At 43.0% G+C, this 20,345-nt stretch overlaps 1 protein-coding gene across 7 annotated transcripts in view; it reads right to left on the bottom strand.

Annotated features, from left to right (window-relative positions):
* The window catches only part of CSMD2 (CUB and Sushi multiple domains 2), a 654,890-nt gene that overhangs the window by 291,511 nt on the left and 343,034 nt on the right, over positions 1-20,345 (bottom strand). For 6 of the 7 annotated variants that reach the window (XM_037996751.2, XM_007979489.3, XM_073007520.1 and 3 more), the window contains exons 8-10: positions 16,147-16,234; positions 15,391-15,515; positions 5,815-5,936 (exon numbers count right to left, since the gene is read on the bottom strand). The exons of the other annotated variant lie outside the window; for it this stretch is intronic. In XM_037996751.2, the coding sequence (XP_037852679.2) occupies positions 5,815-5,936; positions 15,391-15,515; positions 16,147-16,234 (335 nt within the window). The remainder of the gene's footprint in view (positions 1-5,814; positions 5,937-15,390; positions 15,516-16,146; positions 16,235-20,345) is intronic. 7 annotated transcript variants of the gene reach the window in all.

Below are 20,345 nucleotides of genomic sequence, written 5' to 3'. Positions count from 1 at the left end.
AAGGATTGCAACAGTGCCCAAGAAAGAGCCCTCTAGTCAACAACTTAATATGATTTTATGGTCTAGCCTCCACCCTCACCCCATGTGGCTGAAGTGTCCTTTCCCATTAACTAGGTACATCATGAAATAATTTAATTAAATGTGAATTTTTCTTCGTAAAATGCTGTGCAGAGGAAATCTGCTTCCAGTGTTCCTAGCACTATGGCTCCAGGCACCCGGACCAAACAATTTTAAAGTGTTGGGTAAAATTTTAAAAGGACAAAAAAAAAAAAAAAAAAAAAAAAAGTCAGCTTTTTCCAAGTTAGTGTTAAGGATTGAATTATATAATATATCCCCCTGAATTCATATGTTGAATCCCCAATGTCAATATATTTGAAGATGGGACTTTTAGGGAGGTAATTAAGGTTAAATAAGGTCATAAGGGTGGGGCTGTAATCCAATGGTAGTGGTGTCCTACTACTACCAGGAGGAGGAGCCATCAAAGAGCATTCTCTTGGCGTGTGCACAGAGGAACAGCCACGTGAGGACACAGTGAGAAGGTGGCCATCCACGAGCTAGGATGAGAGCCCTCACCAGAAACCGAATTTAGTCGCACGCTGATCATGGACTTCTAGCCTCCAGAATGGTGAGGAAACAAATGTCCGTGGTCTAGGCTATCTAGTCGGCAGTATTTTGTTACAGTAGTCTGAGTAGACTACACTAGCATAATAAGGAATACTCAACACAATGAATGTAGGGACCCAAAATGTGATTCAGAACATGAAGCTGGCTTTGGTCTTGAGTACCTTTAAAAAATTTTGTCGATATAGCTTCGGTTTTCAGCAACTCATAGAAAAGAGGGAACAGGAGACAAAATTCAGGGCCCAGCATGACGGCGACTGTAATATGACACTTCTGATAGAGCAGGGCTAGTTAAATGTGCACCCACAGTGTGAGGGTGAATTAGAAATGAGCCTATCTTCCTCCTCACCTGTCACTACCACCCTCCGGGTGGATCTGGAGGCTGACTGTTTATCTTAGACCTTGATGTTGAGTAGACAAGAAACAATATTTCCGCTAAGAATTCATAACCGTAAGTCAGTTTTCACATGGGTTTGCAGCCTTCATACTACTTGGGTGGTTTGAAACCTCCATACTGAGAATTTTGTGTGAAGAGGTTTCTGGCTGGTAATGCCCCCAGCACTAGGCAGAAGCAGATGCAAACCCTCTCTGGAAGAAACCATCTTCTACCCAGGTCTCAAAGAATTACCAGAGAGAAAATTTACCCTTCTAACCACATAATCAAACAATATAAAACAAAGAAGGATACACGGTTCTGGGAGCAAGAGGTGAGAAACAACAGAATCAAATTTGCAAAAACTTCAGATATTGACACTAACAGACACAAAGTGTAAAATAAGCATGTTTAATTATTGAAAGAATTCAAGAATGATCTAAACATATGAGTAAGGAGCAAGAGATTATAAAACATGACAATATGACTAAGAACGTTTGAAAAAGAATCAAATAGGGCTTCATAAAGTACAAACCATATTTGAAATTAAAATAAATCTTCAGTGAAAAAATCTAACAGAGGCTAGACACAGCTGAACAGAGAATTAATGAACAGAATGAGAGAGAGAAAGTATGAGAGAGGTTAAGAAACACAGATGATGGAGTGAGAAAGATGAACATATCTTGTCAGGCTTCTAGAAGATGAAAAAAGAAAATAAAAGAGGTAACATTTGAAAAGATAATGGCTATTTTCCCAAGCTGATGAAAGACATAATCCATAGATTCAAGAAACTTAATTAAACAGGATGAATAAAAAAAATATTCACACCGGCTGGGCGCGGTGGCTCATGCCTGTAATCCCAGCACTTTGGGAGGCTGAGGTGGGCGGATCACGAGGTTGGGAGATTGAGATCATCCTGGCTAACACGGTGAAACCCCATCTGTATTAAAAACACAAAAATTTAGGCGGATGCGGTGGCAGGCACCTGTAGTCCCAGCTACTCGGGAGGCTGAGGCAGGAGAATGGCGTGAACCCAGGAGGTGGAGTTTGCAGTGAGCCAACATCGCACCACTGCACTCCAGCCTGGGCGACAGAGTGAGACTCCACCTCAAAAAAAAAAAAAAAAAAAATTCACACCTAGACACATAAGGGTGAAACTACGTAACACTAAAGAAAAGTAAAAGACAGTAAGAGCAGCCAAAAGGATGTCACACAAAGCAAGGACAATAAACTGACAGTGAAACCCAGAAGACACCGGAATATTTCCATGTGCAGAGAGAATGGAACTATCAACTGATAATCAAATGTCTGGTGAATACCAGCATTCTTTCAAGAATGAGGGTAAGCAGACATTTTAAGACAAAGAAAAAATTATACATTAAGTTCTATGCTCACAAACTGGGTGACAGGATCCATACCCCAACCTTAGCATCATGGAATATACCCATGTAACAAACCTGCACATGGACCCCCTGAATCTAAAATAAAAGTTGAAATTGTTTTTTAAAAGGACAAACAAGAACTAATAGAGTTTTTTATCGACAAGAAAATAAATTTACATGTATTAAGTCTATAGTCTAAAATCTTCAAACAAAGCATGTATTTGCACTGAAAGATATTCCAAAGAAAAGGACTGAGGTACAAGAAGGAGTGGTAAAAAAGGAGCGGTAAATATATGAGTAAATCTAACCGGACAGTGGCTTTATTAAACAATAACAATAATAACTTGAGAAAAATTAAGGTAACATAATACACACACACCATAGAGTATGAATCGGAAGGAATGATTAAAGTCATAGTGTCCTAAGATCCTTGGTTTTTCAGGAACACAAAATTATTGTTTAATGCTAGGCTTTATTAAGTAGGCATATTGCTATTTCTAGAGTATTTTAGGACAAATTTCAAAGAATAAAAAGATTGTATAACTCACAAGGTCTAAATTCTTTAGTTAAAAGACAAATGGTCAGAGGGGATTTTGAAAATCCACAAAACACATATAAAGCACAAGGAAGTAGAAAAGTTAACAGTAAGAGAATAGGAAATATTTATTAGACAAAGACCAAGAGAAAACCGACGCAATGGAGGTTAAAAACATTACTACAGATATAAACAGTTACTACATAATTATTTTTGAAACAGTTCAATTTACCAGGAAGATATATAATTCTGAGTTTCAACTTTCATGCTCCAATAACACAGTCTCGAAATACATGAAGCAAAAATTGACAGAACTTTAAAGAATAATAGGCAAACCCACCATCATAATGGAAGACTTTAATATTCCTCCATCTGCCATTGATTGATCACGAAGACAAGAAAAATCAATGAAGATATAACAGATACAAACACAATGAACAAACTTGATGTAATGGGCATACTAGAAAACAAAAACTGCAAAATGCAGGGTTTTGTTTTTCAAGCCTACACAGAATCTATGTGAAAAATGACCATTTCCGGTCCTAAAAGCACAAATTTTAACTGATTCAAATAAAGATCAATGTTCTCTGACCACAAGATTTAGAAACAGTAGGAAAGAGACAGCTAGAAAAATCCTTTGGAAATTAAAAATACTTCTAAATAGTTCATGGTTAAAAGATGAAACAATAATGTAAATTAAAAAATATTCAGAACTAAACTGTAACAGAAAATAAATAACTATAAAAATCTGTAGGTATGTAGCCAAAGTAGTCCTTAGAGGGAAATTTGTAGCCTTTGATGCTGAAATCAGATTGAAAAATAATGAACAAAGCACCAAAATTAAGATGCTAGAAAAAGAACAACAGAATAAACCCAAGTGCATTAGAAGGAAGAAAGTAATAAAGATGAGAGCAGAAACTGATAAATTAGCAAATAAATATATTAAAAGGAATAGTAACAAAACAAAAATTCATCTTCTGAAAAGACTAACAAATGTTAAACTACTGCCAATACCAATTTAAAAAATGATATAAATTAGAAATGAAAAAGGAAATTGAAACACAACAATGGCAGGTATCATAACTATAATAAGAGATAGTATATATAACTTTATATCTGATAAATTTTAATATTTACTAAAATGGAGTCAAGAAAAAAAACAGATGACCAAAATAATTCTTCAGTCGTTACATGTATTAAGTCTATAGTCTAAAATCTTCAAACAAAGGAGACACCAGATGCAGACAGTTTTGCTGAAAAATTTCACCAAACTTTCAAGGCAAAAGTTATGCCAATCTTCCACTAATAACCCCAAAGGATAGAAATACAGGAAATACTCTTCAAATCATTTTCTGAAGCTAGCAACATATTGACACAAAAATTGGCAAAGGCAATATGAAAAAAAATAACAGGCCAAGCTCACTAACAAAATAGAAACAAATTACTAAACAAAATCAAATATAGGCATATATAAAAATGACAATACTAAATGACCAAATTACGTTAATCTTAAGAATGCAAGGTTGGTTCCACATGAGAAAAGGCAATATTTGCTATGCTAAGAGAATCAAGGAGAAAAATTATATGATTGTATCAATAGATATAGGAAGATGCTTCATAAAATTCAATATCCATTCTTGATAAAAGCCCTTAGCAAAGTAGGATTAGAAAGTAAATTCCCCTATTCTATTATAAAAGGAGTACCTACAAATGAAAAATAAACTTCAGCAAACATCATACTTGATGGTGAAGAAATAAAACATTCTATTAAATATCAAACAATGACCATAGGGGTCACCATCATAATAATGACTTGATGTTATACTGGGAGGTTCCAGCCAGAACAGGCAAGAAAATAAAAAAGAAAAAGTATAAGGATTGGAAAGTAGAAACAAAACCAACATTTTTTGCAGATGATGACTATCCACATAGAAAACCCCAAAGAATCAAGATACATTTTAACAAGATAGTTGCTAATATAAAAATCAAAGTACAAAATCAATCGCATTTCTAAACACCAGCAAGAAACAGGTAGAAAGTATAATTTTAAAAGATTTGATTTATAATAGCAACAATAAATATAAGATATTTACGAGTGAATATATTAAGAAATGCATAAAATATGTAATGGAAAAAATTATACAAATTTATTGCAAGCCATTAAAGAAACCCTAAACAGAGAGATATACCATACTCATGGACTGGAAGACTCAGTATCAAAAATCTATCAGTTCTTCTCCAATTAATCTGTAGTTTTGATAAAATTAAAATAAAGATTCCAACAGGTTATTTTGTGGATCTTGGCAACACACTTGTAAAATTTATAAGAGAGAACAAAGGGTGCAGGAAAAAAAAAAAAAACTAAACAGGAAATAAATATGAAAAAATGTATGTAGAAGTGCAAAACTACATACAATAACTTAGATAAATCTTAGGAACATAATTTTTAGTGAGGTTGATTAAGAATACATACATGATTACATTTATATGAAGTTCAAATGTTAGCATACTAAGCAATGTATTTTTAGGGATACACACTTAAGTGCTAAGTATAAAGAAAAGCAAAGGAATAATAAACACACAATTGAGGTAATGGTTACCTCTGAGGGTGTAGGGAATGAAACAGGATTGGTGAGGAACCTGCATCACTAAGGTAACTGATTTTCTTTTCCCCTTAAGCTGGACGATGGCTGCACAGGTGTTTGTTGCATTGTTGTTCCTTATATTTTGCTTATATTTTATATTCTGCTTTTTATCCACTCGATACTAATTTTAAAAACTTAAAAGAACTGTCTGCAGAGAATCTACCACCAGTAAGTTCTGAGTTTGAAAAACCTTGTAGGCCAACTGTTCCCAACCTAGCCCTGCCCACAGAACACCACCCTGCTCCCCAAGAGCCTTACCTTGGCGGGGTTCAGTGCTGTGATGATCCACACACAGTGTGCGTTGTTGTCATACTGAATGGGGAAATTGGGGGAGGTGATGATGCCCGAGGGGCCTCGAAGGTGGGCATCACACATGCGGGCTGCAGAGGAGATGAAAGACAAGCCTTTGAGTTAAGACTAGGTCCAGTTCCCCTTCTTGCCTCCCACTCCCAGCCCAGAAGACACTGCATCTGTACAGTTCCCACCCTGGACATAACCTTCTGCTTCCTGGGTCCTTCCCCTACAGTTCTTGGGAGGCTTGAAGGGAAGCCGCAGTGCCTTGAGCACTGTGACTGCTGTTCTGTAGGCAATGATGAACTTCCAAGGCAGGCTAAGTGACCCCTCTGCATGCCCCACTTATCCCCACACCCAACTCCACTATGATCATGCAATTCCTCTTTGTCAAGAGGGTGTGGGCCAGAACCTGTCGGGTGACACAAAGCCAGGTGGATCCCGGGTACCTGTGGATACCTAAGCAGCCCACACCTTACTCTGCTGACCTGTTTCCCAATTTGTACTCCAATTCTCCAAACCAGCTGAGTGCTGGTGTGGACCTAACGCGGCTTAACTAGGAGTCTGACCTCATTTCAGGTTCTTCCTGCCCCTCAGTTCCTTCCTCCATGACCCCCTCAGTCCTCCTGAAGAGGAATTTTAGGATATCCTTGTCAAGGCCACTCCATTAGGTCACAGAATGTCTGTGCCCAAGAGCTCTGCCAAGGACCCTGACTTGGCTCAGTGCCAAGCACCCAGAGTGATTTCAGTGCTTCCCAAATATGTCTCCAAACTCAGCTTATCCCTGAAACCAGCTTTTGACTGGAAGCATAAAGATTCAAGGTGAATTAGAAGTACTCTACTCAAGTAGATATAAAGTGTTATCAATCACAGCTTAATCTAATTAAGCTCTTTAAAATAGCTTCTAAACTAATTAGATTAAGTAGTGATTGATAACAGTTAAGGTACTACATTGTACCTAGGTATTTGCTTTCTTTAAAAATGTGTGTTTAGTTCTAGCCACTTCATTCTTTAACGTTAGTGTTCAGCTATTTTAATAAAAGGTTCTAAGAGCCTGTTCTCATGCTGCCCACATGGCAATTTATCCTAATTGTAGACAAAGTGCCTAACAGTAAAGAAATAGTGAGCAAACTCAACAAGCCTAACTATATAAAATGAAAGTGGTGTCAAACCTGGTTTCCTCTGATGGGGCCAAATAGCCTAGAGTTCCTTGCCATGTGTGGAAAGGGCCATGATAAACCTTTCCCAGGGCGCCCTTCCTAGGAAGGTCTGGGAAGCAGGTTCTGCAGCTCCCAGACATAATGAATCTCTTCTCATTTCATGCGCTCATTCCTGCGCTCAGCTCATTTATTCTAACATTTATTGAGTGCCTATTATGGGCCAGGAAAAGTCTGGGGAGAAAAAAGTGTCTGACACAGCCCGCCCTCTCTGAAGGGCCACGGCAAGTGAAGGGAGCAGGTGGAAAAACATTCACCATCAAGCAGAGCAGGTGTTGTCAGAGGGTTATTTGCAAGGGGCTTTTGGGTCAGGTCTGTTACCTCCTCTTTGTTAGCTCATCACCTCCTGGGAGGAGATGTCTTCTCACTCTAGTCCTGCACTGAAAGGATCTGCTCCTCCTTCATCCTGAGCTCAAGAATCTGTTGAATCAAGTCTGAACAAGTCCCAGGGGAATCCCCACTCCATTTCCCCACGTATATCTGATTGCCCCTTTCGTTCTGTACTGAGAAACAGATTCCTAGATTGCACTTGATACAACTGGGCCCTATGGCAATATGGCATGGTTAAAGCGAGATCAGGCTTTAAAATTTATGAACTTAGCCTTCTGGATATAAATTCATTTGCTGGTTGTTTAAGTCCGGATGAGTTAGAAAATCTCTCTGATTTTGTTTCTTCATCTGTAAAATGGGACAAATGGTACCACCTCACTGAGATATGGTGAGGATGAAATTATACGAGATGATGGATGTGAAGGTTCAGCCCAGGGCCTGGGATGTGGTCAATATTCAACCATTGGGACCAGAGATGATCAGACTCCCAACGCCATGTCTATTCTGTTTCTCTATGCCCAGGATTTCTCTCAAGGCTAAGGATCCTTTTTCTGCCTTTCCTGAAGTTTCTTGACACAGGTTTCCCCCCCTCCCCCACAAGTACACTTGAGACTGACAATATTACTAAACAAATTAGAATAAGATAATCAAAGCCCTGATTCCATCCCACCTTTGCAAAGAGGACCTGTGGACTCAGAACTCTAGCCCTGCAGAGAATCCTTACAAAGCTCCACCAGCACCATCTTACACCTCTTCTGGAAAGTCAGATTTTGCTGCCAAAAGCCCTCATCTTCAGACTCAATTTATCTTGTATGTGTTTCCAAGAATTAGATGGTATATTTGCAGTCTGTTGAAACATGCTGAAGGTAATGAGAGAGAACAGGCCAAAAAGGCATTTACCACTTTAAGGGCTTAGAGGGGTTTAATTAAAATATTACAGTCTGCAGATAGCATAGAGCACCTTAAACTAGGTTCAAAATGAAGCATTAGCTGCTTTTTTCCTCTGCTATCTGGGAAGTCAGGGGTTCTGTGGACAGACAGACAGACATCATCCTGAGCAGCCAGCTCCATGGGATCCCACCAACAGATAGAAAGCTCATCACAGTGACCCAGATGGGCAGGCAAAATGGTAGGTGCTCAATGTCTTACTAAATGAATGAACATATCATTTTGTTTCTCTGCCTTTTTCCCTCAAATGTTCTTCTGGATTGCTTTCAGGAGAGACTTCTCTGAGATCTTCCATGCCTGAGCTCTGCAGCCACTCCCATTTTTCCTCTGGACATTACCATATAATAGGAACAGTATCCCGAGGGACCATAGGGAGCTACCACCTGGATCCACAGCCAATTCTGACACTGAAACAACATGGTGCTAAAGAAGGGAACTGCTCCAGGTGCAAGTGCCTCTGGTCTCATATCTTCTCTCCAGATCTGATTCCTATCCTGTTCCATGCTGCCTTCCCTTGCTTCTCCTATTGACCTTCCTCCCAACCCTTTCCACAGTCCTCTGGAACCACCTCCCACTACCAATGCTAAGGAAAACAAATCCTACTTGTAGCTGCAACATCTTTTGGAACCTCCTGCTCCCACCACTGCCTTGACTGAAGCCCATCTTCCCCTCTTATGCTACTGCCTCCTATGCAGCCTTCTGTAGTTAAGATCTTGCTCCCACTCTCAAGTATTTCTTTCACAGTTGTTTTCTGAACCTCCAGTAGAATTCATCTTTCCCTACTGAGACCTCCACTCTGTTGACAGCAATATCTCCTCTCTACCCATCAGCTCCTTCTGTCTTTTCTTCTGTCCTTACACAACTTTGATCCCATGGGCCACCATTAGGCTCATGTTCTTGCTTGTCCCAAGTCCCTTTCTTCTTCCTCTTTTAGTCAGTTGCTTAGAAGACATCAGTTTGGACTGAATCCCTCTACCTGCTTTCTCCATACCTGTCACCATAGAGTTGAGTTTTGCTGTGAAAAGGAAGGCTGAGGCAGGAGAATGGCAGGAACCCGGGAGGCGGAGCTTGCAGTGAGCTGAGATCCGGCCACTGCACTCCAGCCTGGGTGACAGAGCGAGACTCCGTCTCAAAAAATAAAAAAATAAAAAAAAAAAAAAAGAAGAAGATGAATGTCTATTATAAACTCATTACTCATCTCAAAAAAATCCTAGCTATTGCCCAGTGACCCTACCATTTAGCTCTATTAGCTCACTCTCTCATTCTGCTCAAAGACTTTTTCATGTGTTCTAGACATCCCTTGAACACCTTCCTCTTCCTCTTATCTCCCCTTACTCTTAGCTGATGACTTTGGCTCTCTGTTTGGAGGGAACAGAAGCCATCTAGCAGGCGGGTCCTTTGTCCTACTCTCTAAAAATGCAATCCTATCTGCATATGTACTCAATTCCTTTTTCCCTCCTGTTTCAATGGAGAGATGCCCCTTCTTTTGGAGGCCACTGCCGCCTTATGAGATCTGACACCCTGCTCTTCCTCCAACTCATGATCAACCACGTTTATAGCCACACCCAGGGCCCTGCTATCCTGGGAGCCAGGGAAGTCCAACTCACAGATTTTAAACCCAGTCATTCCATTCCTTCCCCCACTGCCTGTGTTCCCAGCAGAATGACTTTGGTCTCAATGCACCATTGTCCTACATCATAGGCCTCTCTAGCCTTCTGGCTCCCACATTTCATCCCATCTATTGATCCTTGCCTGACCCCTCTTCCCTCACTACCCAGTCTGGACCTCAAGACCACTCACCAATACCTTCATCTTCCTCAACGCTCTCACATCTGCTTGGTGAAATGCCTGCTTTCCATCAATTCTACCACTCACCTTTTCTCTCTCTAATCCTAGGGGCTGGGGGGCTACCAGGAGAACTGTGGTATCACCACAGATTCATGGTTTGCCATCAAAATAGAAACTTTAGCCCAAGTCTATCATTTCCCTTGTCTTCTTTCACCAGTTCCTTGCAGAAACAAGTTCAAACATTCAACACTTGGTTGAGTCACTAACCCCAATGTTTACTTTTCAACTGTGATTATACTTCACCTCTCTGGAGTATCTGACACTACTGATCTTTCTCTCTTTGTGAAACTCATATTCTTTGGCTTCAGTGATGCTTTTTGGCTTTTCTCCTACCTTTCTGACCAAATTTCTTCTTAGCTTTCCTCTTCTCCACTAACTTTTAAAAAGTAGTTGTTTAAATCTAGGGTACATGGGAGCTTTTTGCACATTAATTGCAACTTTTCTGTAAGTTTAAAATTATATCAAAATAAAAAATTACCCAAAAAAAGTGGGGAGTGGAGGGGGAGTTGTTCTGCATGGTTCCATCCAATATATTGACTCCGAAGGATGTCCAGGTACAATTTTCAAGTAGAAGTAAGATTCAGCCTTTGGAGTCAGGGTTTGAAATTCAGCTCAACAGATGTAGCTTTGTGCCCTTGGGCAAGTTGGCTGCCCACTCTAAGCTTCAGCTAAACATAAAATATGGTTATTGCCACTTTACTCATAAAGAAGTTATGAAAAATGCCTAGTGCAATGCTATATACAAGTATACATAATTTAATAAATAAGAGCTTTATCATTAGCACATATAGGTAAGGGACTCAGGGACATTCTCAGGGCTGGAATAATGGGGCATGTACTCTAGTACAATCAGTGTGCGTCATCCAGGGAGAATAAGTGGAGGGGAGAAGAGAGGAGAGAGGAAAGAAGAGGAGAGAGGAAAGAAGAGAAGAGATTTGAAAATAGAACTCTGGATAACAATTATGTTTAAGGAGTAAAACCAGAAAGCTGATCTAATGAAATCCACTAAGAAGACAGCCACCTGTAATTATCATGGCATTGAATTCACCCTGGCTTGTGCCATATTTCCCCTGTTTCACTCCCCTTTTACAGATGAGGATAAAGATTCATAGTGTTTCAGTGATTTTCCCCGTGCCACATGGTTAATAACAAAGTTGGAACTTTAACTTAGGTCTCTAAGTCCCAAGCTTGGTATTCTAGCCACCCAGAGGCATATATATATATATGTGTGTGTGTGTGTGTACATATACATATATAAAATATGTATATGAGTATATACATATATGCATATATGTATATGTATACACACACATATATGTATGTGTATATGTACACATATGTATGTGTATATATATGAATTTAGCCACAAAGGAAAAATAATATATAATTTTCTGTTAATTATTTACTTTGTGAATCAGTAACTGTAAGAGTTTCATCTGGGCCTGGTACTCAGTCCCTAAACTCCATCAACACCAATTTGTGATCAGAAGGAATCAGAGCTGGTTGTTAATTTGGTCCTCTCACTATACCAGTGGTTTACAGTGTTCCCTGGCACCCCAGGGGTACCAGGACTCAAAGGCTACTGAAAATGGTGGTGGAGGGGAGACTAGAAATCCCCTGACCCAACTTTAATCAGAGAAGCTCCACTTGTTTCTGTTTTATTTATTAGGGTTCTGCAAAAACTTATTTTTAAATATTGGGCTCCATATGTAAAATAAGTCTGAAAAGCTCTATATCTGTGGACTCTGTCTGTATCTGGGGCTGAAGAGAATTAGTTTAACAGTGTTTCACATTGCCCTCAATCTCCTTTGTGTGATGAAAATTTTCTAGGAGTCAAATCAGAAGCTTACTTCTTCTGATGGGAGGGAAAGAAAAGAAAGGCCTGTGAATGCCTGATTTCATATCTCAAAATGAGGGCACAGTCCCATATTGTTCATTCATTTCAATCACTGATTCATTCAGGTGGTCTTCAAACATTAGCTGAGAACCTATTATTTGCCAGGCCCGTGTTTTAGTAGAATTAATTGTGTGGGAAAATGAGTATTTCTAATCAAATCATATTTTAACTGCATTAAAGAAAAAATAATACCATTATTATGGTAAAATCCTTTTTAGAATGTGATCTTTTGGTAACCTGCTTGTTAGTGGAACTTCTTGGAATGGAAAGAGTTTTGTTTGTTTTTATTCTTAAGGTGGGGTTCACCTAAACTCTCCCAAAAATCACAGAATAGTAATTGCAATTAATTAAAAACAAAAGATTTTAAAATAAAAACCTTAAAAATTGCCAAAATAAAGAGAGCCTTAACTCTAATAATCTATCTCAGCCCTGGGCCGTCAGGGAAGCCCAGGACAGATCATCCAAGTTCAAACCCAGGAGACTCAGCAGTCTCTCTTTCTCCTTCACAATGGCCTATAGGAGGGGGGCAAAAAGAGAGAAGAAGGCAGGAACGTTAACCCATATTGAGAATGTACCCTCCACCACTGTCAGGGCTGGTCACTTTCTAGAAAATGCCTTGCTTAAATTTCATCGTCAGTAGGCGGGGAAGATTTTGTTTTCCTTGTTCACAAATGAGGGCCCTGTGGCTAAAAAAGACGGAAGGAACCCGCCCAGGGCCAGCAAGCTAAAAGGTGTCAGAGTTGTGATCTAGATCAAAGTCCATGCGACTCCCAAACTGTAGGATTGCAATAGGATTAGACAAGACAGCTTCTAAAAGAGCCCGCAGCAACCAGAGGCTGAGGTTTGCTCCAGCGCTAGAGGAAGCTTACGCGGACAGTGCCCAGCAGGTTAAGCTGAACATGTGCGCACGTAAGCCTCATAGACGTACTAGCATCACTTTTTTTTTTTTTTAAATACTTTATGTTCTAGGGTACATGTGCACAAAAGTGCAGGTTTGTTACATATGTATACACGTGCCATGTTGGTGTGCTCCACCCATTAACTTGTTGTTTACATTAGGTATATCTCCTAAGGCTATCCCTCTCCCCTCCGCACTACTCCCACCCCACAACAGGCCCCAGTGTGTGATGTTCCCTTTCCTGTGTCCAAGTGTTCTCATTGTTCAATTCCTACCTATGAGTGAGAACATGCGGTGTTTGGTTTTCTGTTCTTGATTGCGATACTTTGCTGAGAATGATGGTTTCCAGCTGCATCACTTCTAAACAAGGACTGCTTCATCTAGCCCTCAAAGTAACCCCACAAAGTAATGTTCTATTATCACCACTTTTTGGTAGGAAAAAAAGAGATTCAGAGAGGTGAAGAAACTGGCCCAAGGGCCCCAGCTAAAAATGATGATGGTTGGATTTGTACCATGATTTCCACTTGTTTTACAGTAGCAGGTGATGGAATGAGATGACCGTGTGAAAAAGCCCAGCCCAAGGCTTAATGACAATGCAGCAGAGAATTCAGACTTCAGTCGGTCCAAATCACTGGAGAAAATGATGAACACACTTTTTCAGCTACAAATTTCCTTCCGGCCAAAACACCAGCCCTTCTCCACCCTTGGCATGTTCATGTAAACAGTCGTCATCTTTTGAGAATTAAGAGAACAACCTTACCCTAGTAAAAAGGTCTTGAGAAGAGACCAGATCCCACCACTGCCTAAAAGCATTGTCATCCTGCCTTCTCAAAAGGAATTCTGAAACCACAGATGGGCAGGGGTCCCTTGGTCCTCAGACTTGATAATTCTATGCCTCTCTGCACAGCTGGTGTCTGGGCTCCCTGGCATTGGAGTGGTATGCTATTCAATGAGTCATTCATTCCATCATCCACTCAACATCGGTTACTGAGTACCTACTATGTGCCACGCCCCATTTTAGGCAGTAAACAAAACAGAAGTCTTTGCCCTGTAGAGCTCATATTCTACTGGCACGAGGATATTTTTTTTTTCTTCTAGTGCTTTTCAATTCATAAAGTGCTCACACATTCACAACTCCATTCAATCTCCACATTAAACAGAAGAAGGGTAGGGTACGTACTATTAGCAACATTTAGAGGTAAGAAATGCTTACGGAAAATGGGTGATTTGCCCAATTGCTGAGTTATGACAAGAATTCTTTTTTGTTGTTTGATTTTTTAAAAACATAGTAGATATGTAGAATCCTTGAGATAATATAGCTAAAATCAGTGAACATGCAAAGAACATTATAAACTGTGGAACAGGGCTACCTCAAAGTTGAATGAGGATGTAAGGCTTATTTGAAAGATGGCATAGTGACACTCTTCCAGATTACTTATAGACTCAGTTTAACAACAGGGTATGGGTTTCAGCTCCAACTCTGTCCCTTTCTCAGTATCATAAGGAGATATTATTTTTCCTAGATCCTCTTACTCTGCATGAATTTCATCTTGATGCATATGCCAAAGAGAGGCAAAGAATCTCTTTCTTAGATCAGAAGGATCCAGAATGTAACTTTGTAGTGGGCAACATATCTTCTCTTCTAAAGGGGCACTCAAAAGAGCACCTGTTGGCTTTTAAAGACCGTCTAACAGCCTAGTGCACAGGGGCGCTCTCTGCTGGTTCCCTGGGGGATGAGGTCAGGGGCTTCTCTACCACAGAAGCAGCCGCAGCCCTGCCTCAATGCAGGAATATGCTTGGCTCTGTTATTTTAAGATGATTTGGCGGGTAGGGGTTAGGCCAGCCCAGGCTTGGCTCATTTGATACCTGGGGATGTAGTGGCAGGGCCCTGGGGAACAAAACACCCAGGTGGGGTGTTAGAAGCATGTCATTACTACACAGGTAAAAACACTCTTGCAGAAGTGACAAGTCTGTCCGTTGCAATTTGGGGAAAGGAACAAGGGCATGGGATAGAGGTTTCAAGATGTGTGTGTGTTATAATAGAGGGATTCAAGGTGACTATATAAAAGGTGACTGACTTCCTTTCCTATCTAGGTGTAGTTCAGTATCTGTTCAATGAGACAGCAAGCTGTTTCTTATGTGCCTCCTCCATTAGACTGTGAGGTGCATACAGGGCAAGCACCACAATGCTTATCTTCCCCACCTCTGTATCTCCTGATCCTAGAACAGGCCTTGATACTGAGAAAGGGCTAGATAAGTATGCTTATTGGTAAATAAATGCAGGGAGGGAGGGAGGGAAGCCAGTCTGCTTGAGAGCCTGGGCCTCAGCTGCTGGGAGCTGGGCTTCAATCCTCCATGCCCAGCCAAACTCTCTGGCCAGCCTCCCTTCCCCAGGGCACCCTCACCTCGGCAGACTGGCCTGTGGTCACTCCAGGCTGCAAACATGTCGCTCACTTTCATACAGGTGATCCGCTTGGACCCTTGCAGGTCATAGCCCTCGTTGCAGGTGAACTGGACGCTGGATCCTAACCTGGGAGACAAGTTGTGTCTGTGAGCTCCATCCCTGGGCCTGCCAAGCCCCACCCCGAGTCCTTCCTGGTTCCATAAAGAAGCCCCACTTGTTATTTTTCCTTCGGGCCCTTAATCTCTGCTCCACTGTTTTATCACTAAAAATCTCCATTGGAAGGAACATCTGCTCTTCATCTTCTTTTTTTAGACCGTTTAATGGTTTTAGGATTGAGTTAAAAGGTGACTTTGTGAGCAAAACAGAGATCCTTGGAGATAAGCACCAGTTAGGGCAGCTAAGAGTGGGTGGATGATAGCCATAAACTTTAAGGAAAATGGTCTCCTAGATTATTGCAGGCACGAGTTGCCTGCTGGCGTATCATTGCTGAGATGGCGGCCCTTTGTACCCTGGGTGCATAGGTTTTCTGGATAACATGGGCAGTCTAACGTTCCCTCCCCCCACCAAAGCATGAGCACTGTGCCAAGGACTGAACCAGGAGGGAATGTCAAAGCCATAGCTCTTCTCCGGAAACTGTCTGTTCCTACATCCATGCCATCCTCTCCATTTCCACCTGCAGGAAGGCCAGCCCCTGTCTTCCTCCCAGCCAGGCCACCCCACCCTTCTTGCAATCAGAAAATTCCCAAATAGATCTTACCTGAAATCCGAGCCTAGTCTTTTGCCCCTTTCGGGTATGCCAGGGTCTGGACACATATTATGTCCTTGGGACACACCAACCTGAGTTACTACAAGGCAAAGAAAACACAAAAAACAGCACACACAGAGATGGACAGTCACAGGGAGGCACCAGTTGGGGCAATGTCTCAGGGTGGGAGGTGGAGGCAGAGACAGAATGAGGCCCTGCTTTGTTGGGGCTGTGTGGGGTGGCCAGAGTCTACTGGCCTGGGGTTTCTTGAATGTGCAAGATAGGAAGCTGCTTTTGACAAAGTCCTTTGTGAGCAAAGTCATCACGAGTGTGTGGGCTCAGAGACAGGCCCTCCATGCCAGCCACCACCTGCTTCCCTTTCCCACATGAGCAGCCAGAAGTGGACCGTCCACAGACCCTGGTGACCTCCCACCCACGCCTATGCTTCAGATCTGGGGTGGAGACTCTAGATGAAATGAACCCCCCACCTCAGCCCCAGATGGAGAAATGACCCAAAGAAAGTTAAATAAAAGGTGGTTGCATGATCAGAAACAGTAAAGAATGTAAGAGAAAGCTGCAGTCAAAGTTCAAAGCTGGGACTTTAGCTCAAACACAGACATTTCTTTTGAGAAGCCTCTTTCCATCAGATACATCTTGAGCCGGAGTAAGCAGTCACCAGAGCATCCCCTACCCAGTGCCACCCATCAAGTGCACCGGGCAGAGATGGCACCTGTGATGGTTCTGGTAGGTGGTGCAATGCTCTGACACTTGCCAGCGCCAGAGTCCTATTTACAAAAACCATATGCACAGTTGTCTTGGCTAGAGGAGAAGCTTGGTCAGGGCAGCAGATACACACACAGTAGGGAGGGTAGGCAACCCTTTGGCCCCTGCCTGTTCCTTTTTGTCGGGATGCTGGTACTGAAGAGGCTGGATTCCTGGCTTTGAGGATGACCAGGAGCTGGGGCCAGGCACACAGCCTGGTCGGAGGAGTTCCACTCAAAGCCTCACCAATCCCACGATCCCAACAGCAACTTCTAGATGGGTTCCAGGGCATCTGGACAGCATTTGGCATTCTCCGACTTTGCGTATGTCCCCCCATCCCACTCAATGTCCCATAAGGTGAACAAAGCACTCCGTTACTCACCCACTCACTCGCTCACATAGGTACACAACAAGTATTCATTGAGCACCTACTGTATACAAGGCTTTATTTGAATACCATGAGAAGTGTGAAAGGTAGTCAGATAAGACCACTGTCCTCAAGGAGTTTCCAGTTGAGTGAGGGCATAAACCATGGAAGCGGACTGTGGGACCACAGTGGGGAGGGATGAAGGATGCACCCACGTGTGAGGCTGCCTGGAAGATGTGGCATCGAATATGGGCCTTCTGAGCTAATAGGATTTAGACACATGGCAACAGAGATGACAAAGATAGACAGGCACGAGGAGTGACGTGGAAACCTGGAAAGAGAATGAGTGTTATGCAGTGTGACCAGAGTAGGAGGGAGGGTGAAGAGTGACAAGGAAGAGTGGATGGTGAGGTTTCAGAGATCAGACTTTTACAGGGTTCGAGCCTGATCCTGAAAATGATGGGGAGCCACTGGAGAGTTCTGGTGGGGAGAAGGTGTGGTGAGACCCGCTGGCTCAAGGGTGGGCCAGTTACCTAGAGATGAGTTGGGAAGTTTTATGATCATTCAGGTTGAGGACAAGAGCCTGGAATGAGGCTAGACATGAGACAGCAGGAATGAATGTGGCAAAGAAAAAAATCCCTGGGACTCACAGGGGACCTAAGGCATGAGGAGAGGGAGCAGGGCATTTCCAGGTCCTGGGTACCTGTGATGATGCAGGTAGTCTCATAGAAGTAAGGAAGGTGGGGAGCTCATTTCAGACTTACTGAGGGAGTCTACAGTTAGAGGCCTGGAGTAGACCATGTTTAAACCTCCAGGTAGCCCAGGCTATGGCTGGCCACGGAACCTGAGGATTTGGACAGACTGCATGCTCAAGCCAGACACAGGCATCCTCTTGGTTGTGTGCAGTGAGCAGAGCCTTTTGGGTAGCTTCCCTTTGCCTGACATTCTACACGGCACGTTCAAGCCAGTTACCCCTACTCCTACTTGTCTCTTACCCCCATCCGCTTCCTTGCCAAGCCTCTACCTCCAAAGCTTTCACATCCTGAACCATTCCCACCAGTCCAGACACCTCAGGCTGGGAAAGTAAGATGGAAGTGCCATTCCCAAAGCAGAGCAAGCTCCTGCTTCCTGGAAGCCTCGGTGTTTTGCAAGTAATGGAACGGAGATAACTAGGGGGTCCTCTAAGGCACCCAGAGGGTGGGAAGGAGGAGGAAGCCTGAGCTTCCTTATCTGCTGATAAGCCAGGTCCCCCTACAGCTTCACAGCGATCCATCCCTACTGCAGACTTCCCAGCTAAGCACCCACCTTCTTTAGATCCTGTCTAGTCAACCCTGTGGCCCGCAAGTCACACCCATCCCAAAGTCTCTGCTGACCACTTCATGGGAACCACACAGCCCCCTTGCAGCATGTGAAGAACATAGAGCAGTTCCCTGTCCCCTTCTCTTGCCCTCTCATTCAGTATTGACACCACCCAGGAAGCAGAACGAACAGAAGGCTGCCCCAGATGGGGCTGGATTCAAGAGGCGAGACCATGGCAAAGCCCACCCACCAAGCCACAAGCCCCCGACAGAGCAGAATCTACCACCTCCCCTTTCCTCAGCCAGTCCCAAATGAAACCCAGGCACCATCCAGAAAGTCACAAACCCAATGGTGACGCGGCTCACACCCAGCCAGTGCCCCCTTCCAGGGAGGAATGAGCAGGGAACCGTGGTCCCACGAGGATCTTCAAGCTTCTCCAGGAAACAAGCAAACTTAAATTTCAGCGATCAGTTTACTCTCTGAATTATGGAGGCATGAGGTGTTTCTCCCTTTCTTTTTTTTTTTTAATTCCAGCCTTCCCTGCCTACTCAAAACCAACTGCTTGTGTTTATAGCATGGCTTTCCTGTTGGCTACTGAGGGACAGGAACGGGGAGTAATCCTTACTCTACTCTGGGAGGGCCACTATGGTGAGGGAGAAGCTGCAACGTGCTCAGGAAGGCGACGCCTTCTACCCAATGCAGGGAGTCACAGGTGGGTGGGTGGTCAGAACCAATGGCAAGAGTAAAGGTAGAGAGTTGGGTCCACTCTCCCTGTGAACTTCAGGACAGCTGTCCACAGGGAATTTGGGCAGAACACAGAGGGCCAGCCTCCTGCAGACACGTGGCTACCTGGGTCTGAGGCAGCTGGAGTCACACACCCATTCTTTCTGAGGAACTCTTAGAATGGAGGCTAATATCTTCTTGATAGAGACATGTATATTTATTTTTCAAAGAGCATTTGCACTCTTTCATTAGAACAGGGTTTCTCTTTATCTTCCTGAGGGAGTTTTTGGCATCTTCATTAGTCTGCTTAATGAAAACCCTGAACCCTGTCTCCAGAAAAATGCACCCCACAGCATCACGTGTACTTTTTTGGCTAGTCTGTGGGCCTCCTGAAGTCCTAGGTCAACAAGACCCATCTTAGATCCGGCAACACTCTTGGGAGGAAGGCAGGGTAGGGTTTTGCATCCCCATTCTACAGATGTGAAAACTGAAACATTCGTGTCTGGGGTAACATGCTACCTGAGGACACAATTGGGATAAACAATTTGATCTCCTAAGTCAGGGCCATTTCCTTAAGTTTGCCTGTGGCTCCGGGGCAAACTGTGAAATTAAACCGTGCCTGCCTCAGTTCATTGGGTCTCCTGTGGCTACAGAAAGAAAAAGCCTGTGAGGGTCAGGGACATGGCTTGAGCCCTCTGCAGATTCCTGGCCTGACCCTGGGCTCTCCCAGCACCCTGTCCTTTCCCCTAAACCTCTAGTCAAGCACAAAGAAGGGTCTTCCGGTGCCCTCTGCCATCCAGTCTCTCAGGGTGGGTGACTGGAGATGCCGGTTCCTAGCTGTACCCAACAGCCTGTGGCAACTGTCTCCACTCAGACGACTCGAAAGTCCACAGACAATCCCCAACCCAGGCTCAGTTCAGTTGGAGCCTGAGACCAAAGTGCCTCTCGCCCTGATGTTCTCCCAGCCACACACATCGGCACAGAGCTCGGAAACCACCGGTGCCACTCTGTGTCCTTCTCTCCTCAATAAGTACTTCTAGCATCTCCAGGAAAGTGAGCA

The sequence above is a fragment of the Chlorocebus sabaeus genome, chromosome 20, assembly GCF_047675955.1.
Source record: "Chlorocebus sabaeus isolate Y175 chromosome 20, mChlSab1.0.hap1, whole genome shotgun sequence".
Taxonomy (NCBI): domain Eukaryota; kingdom Metazoa; phylum Chordata; class Mammalia; order Primates; family Cercopithecidae; genus Chlorocebus; species Chlorocebus sabaeus.
The sequence above is the reverse complement of the archived record's forward strand: the minus strand, read 5'-3'. Positions and strand labels throughout refer to the sequence as shown.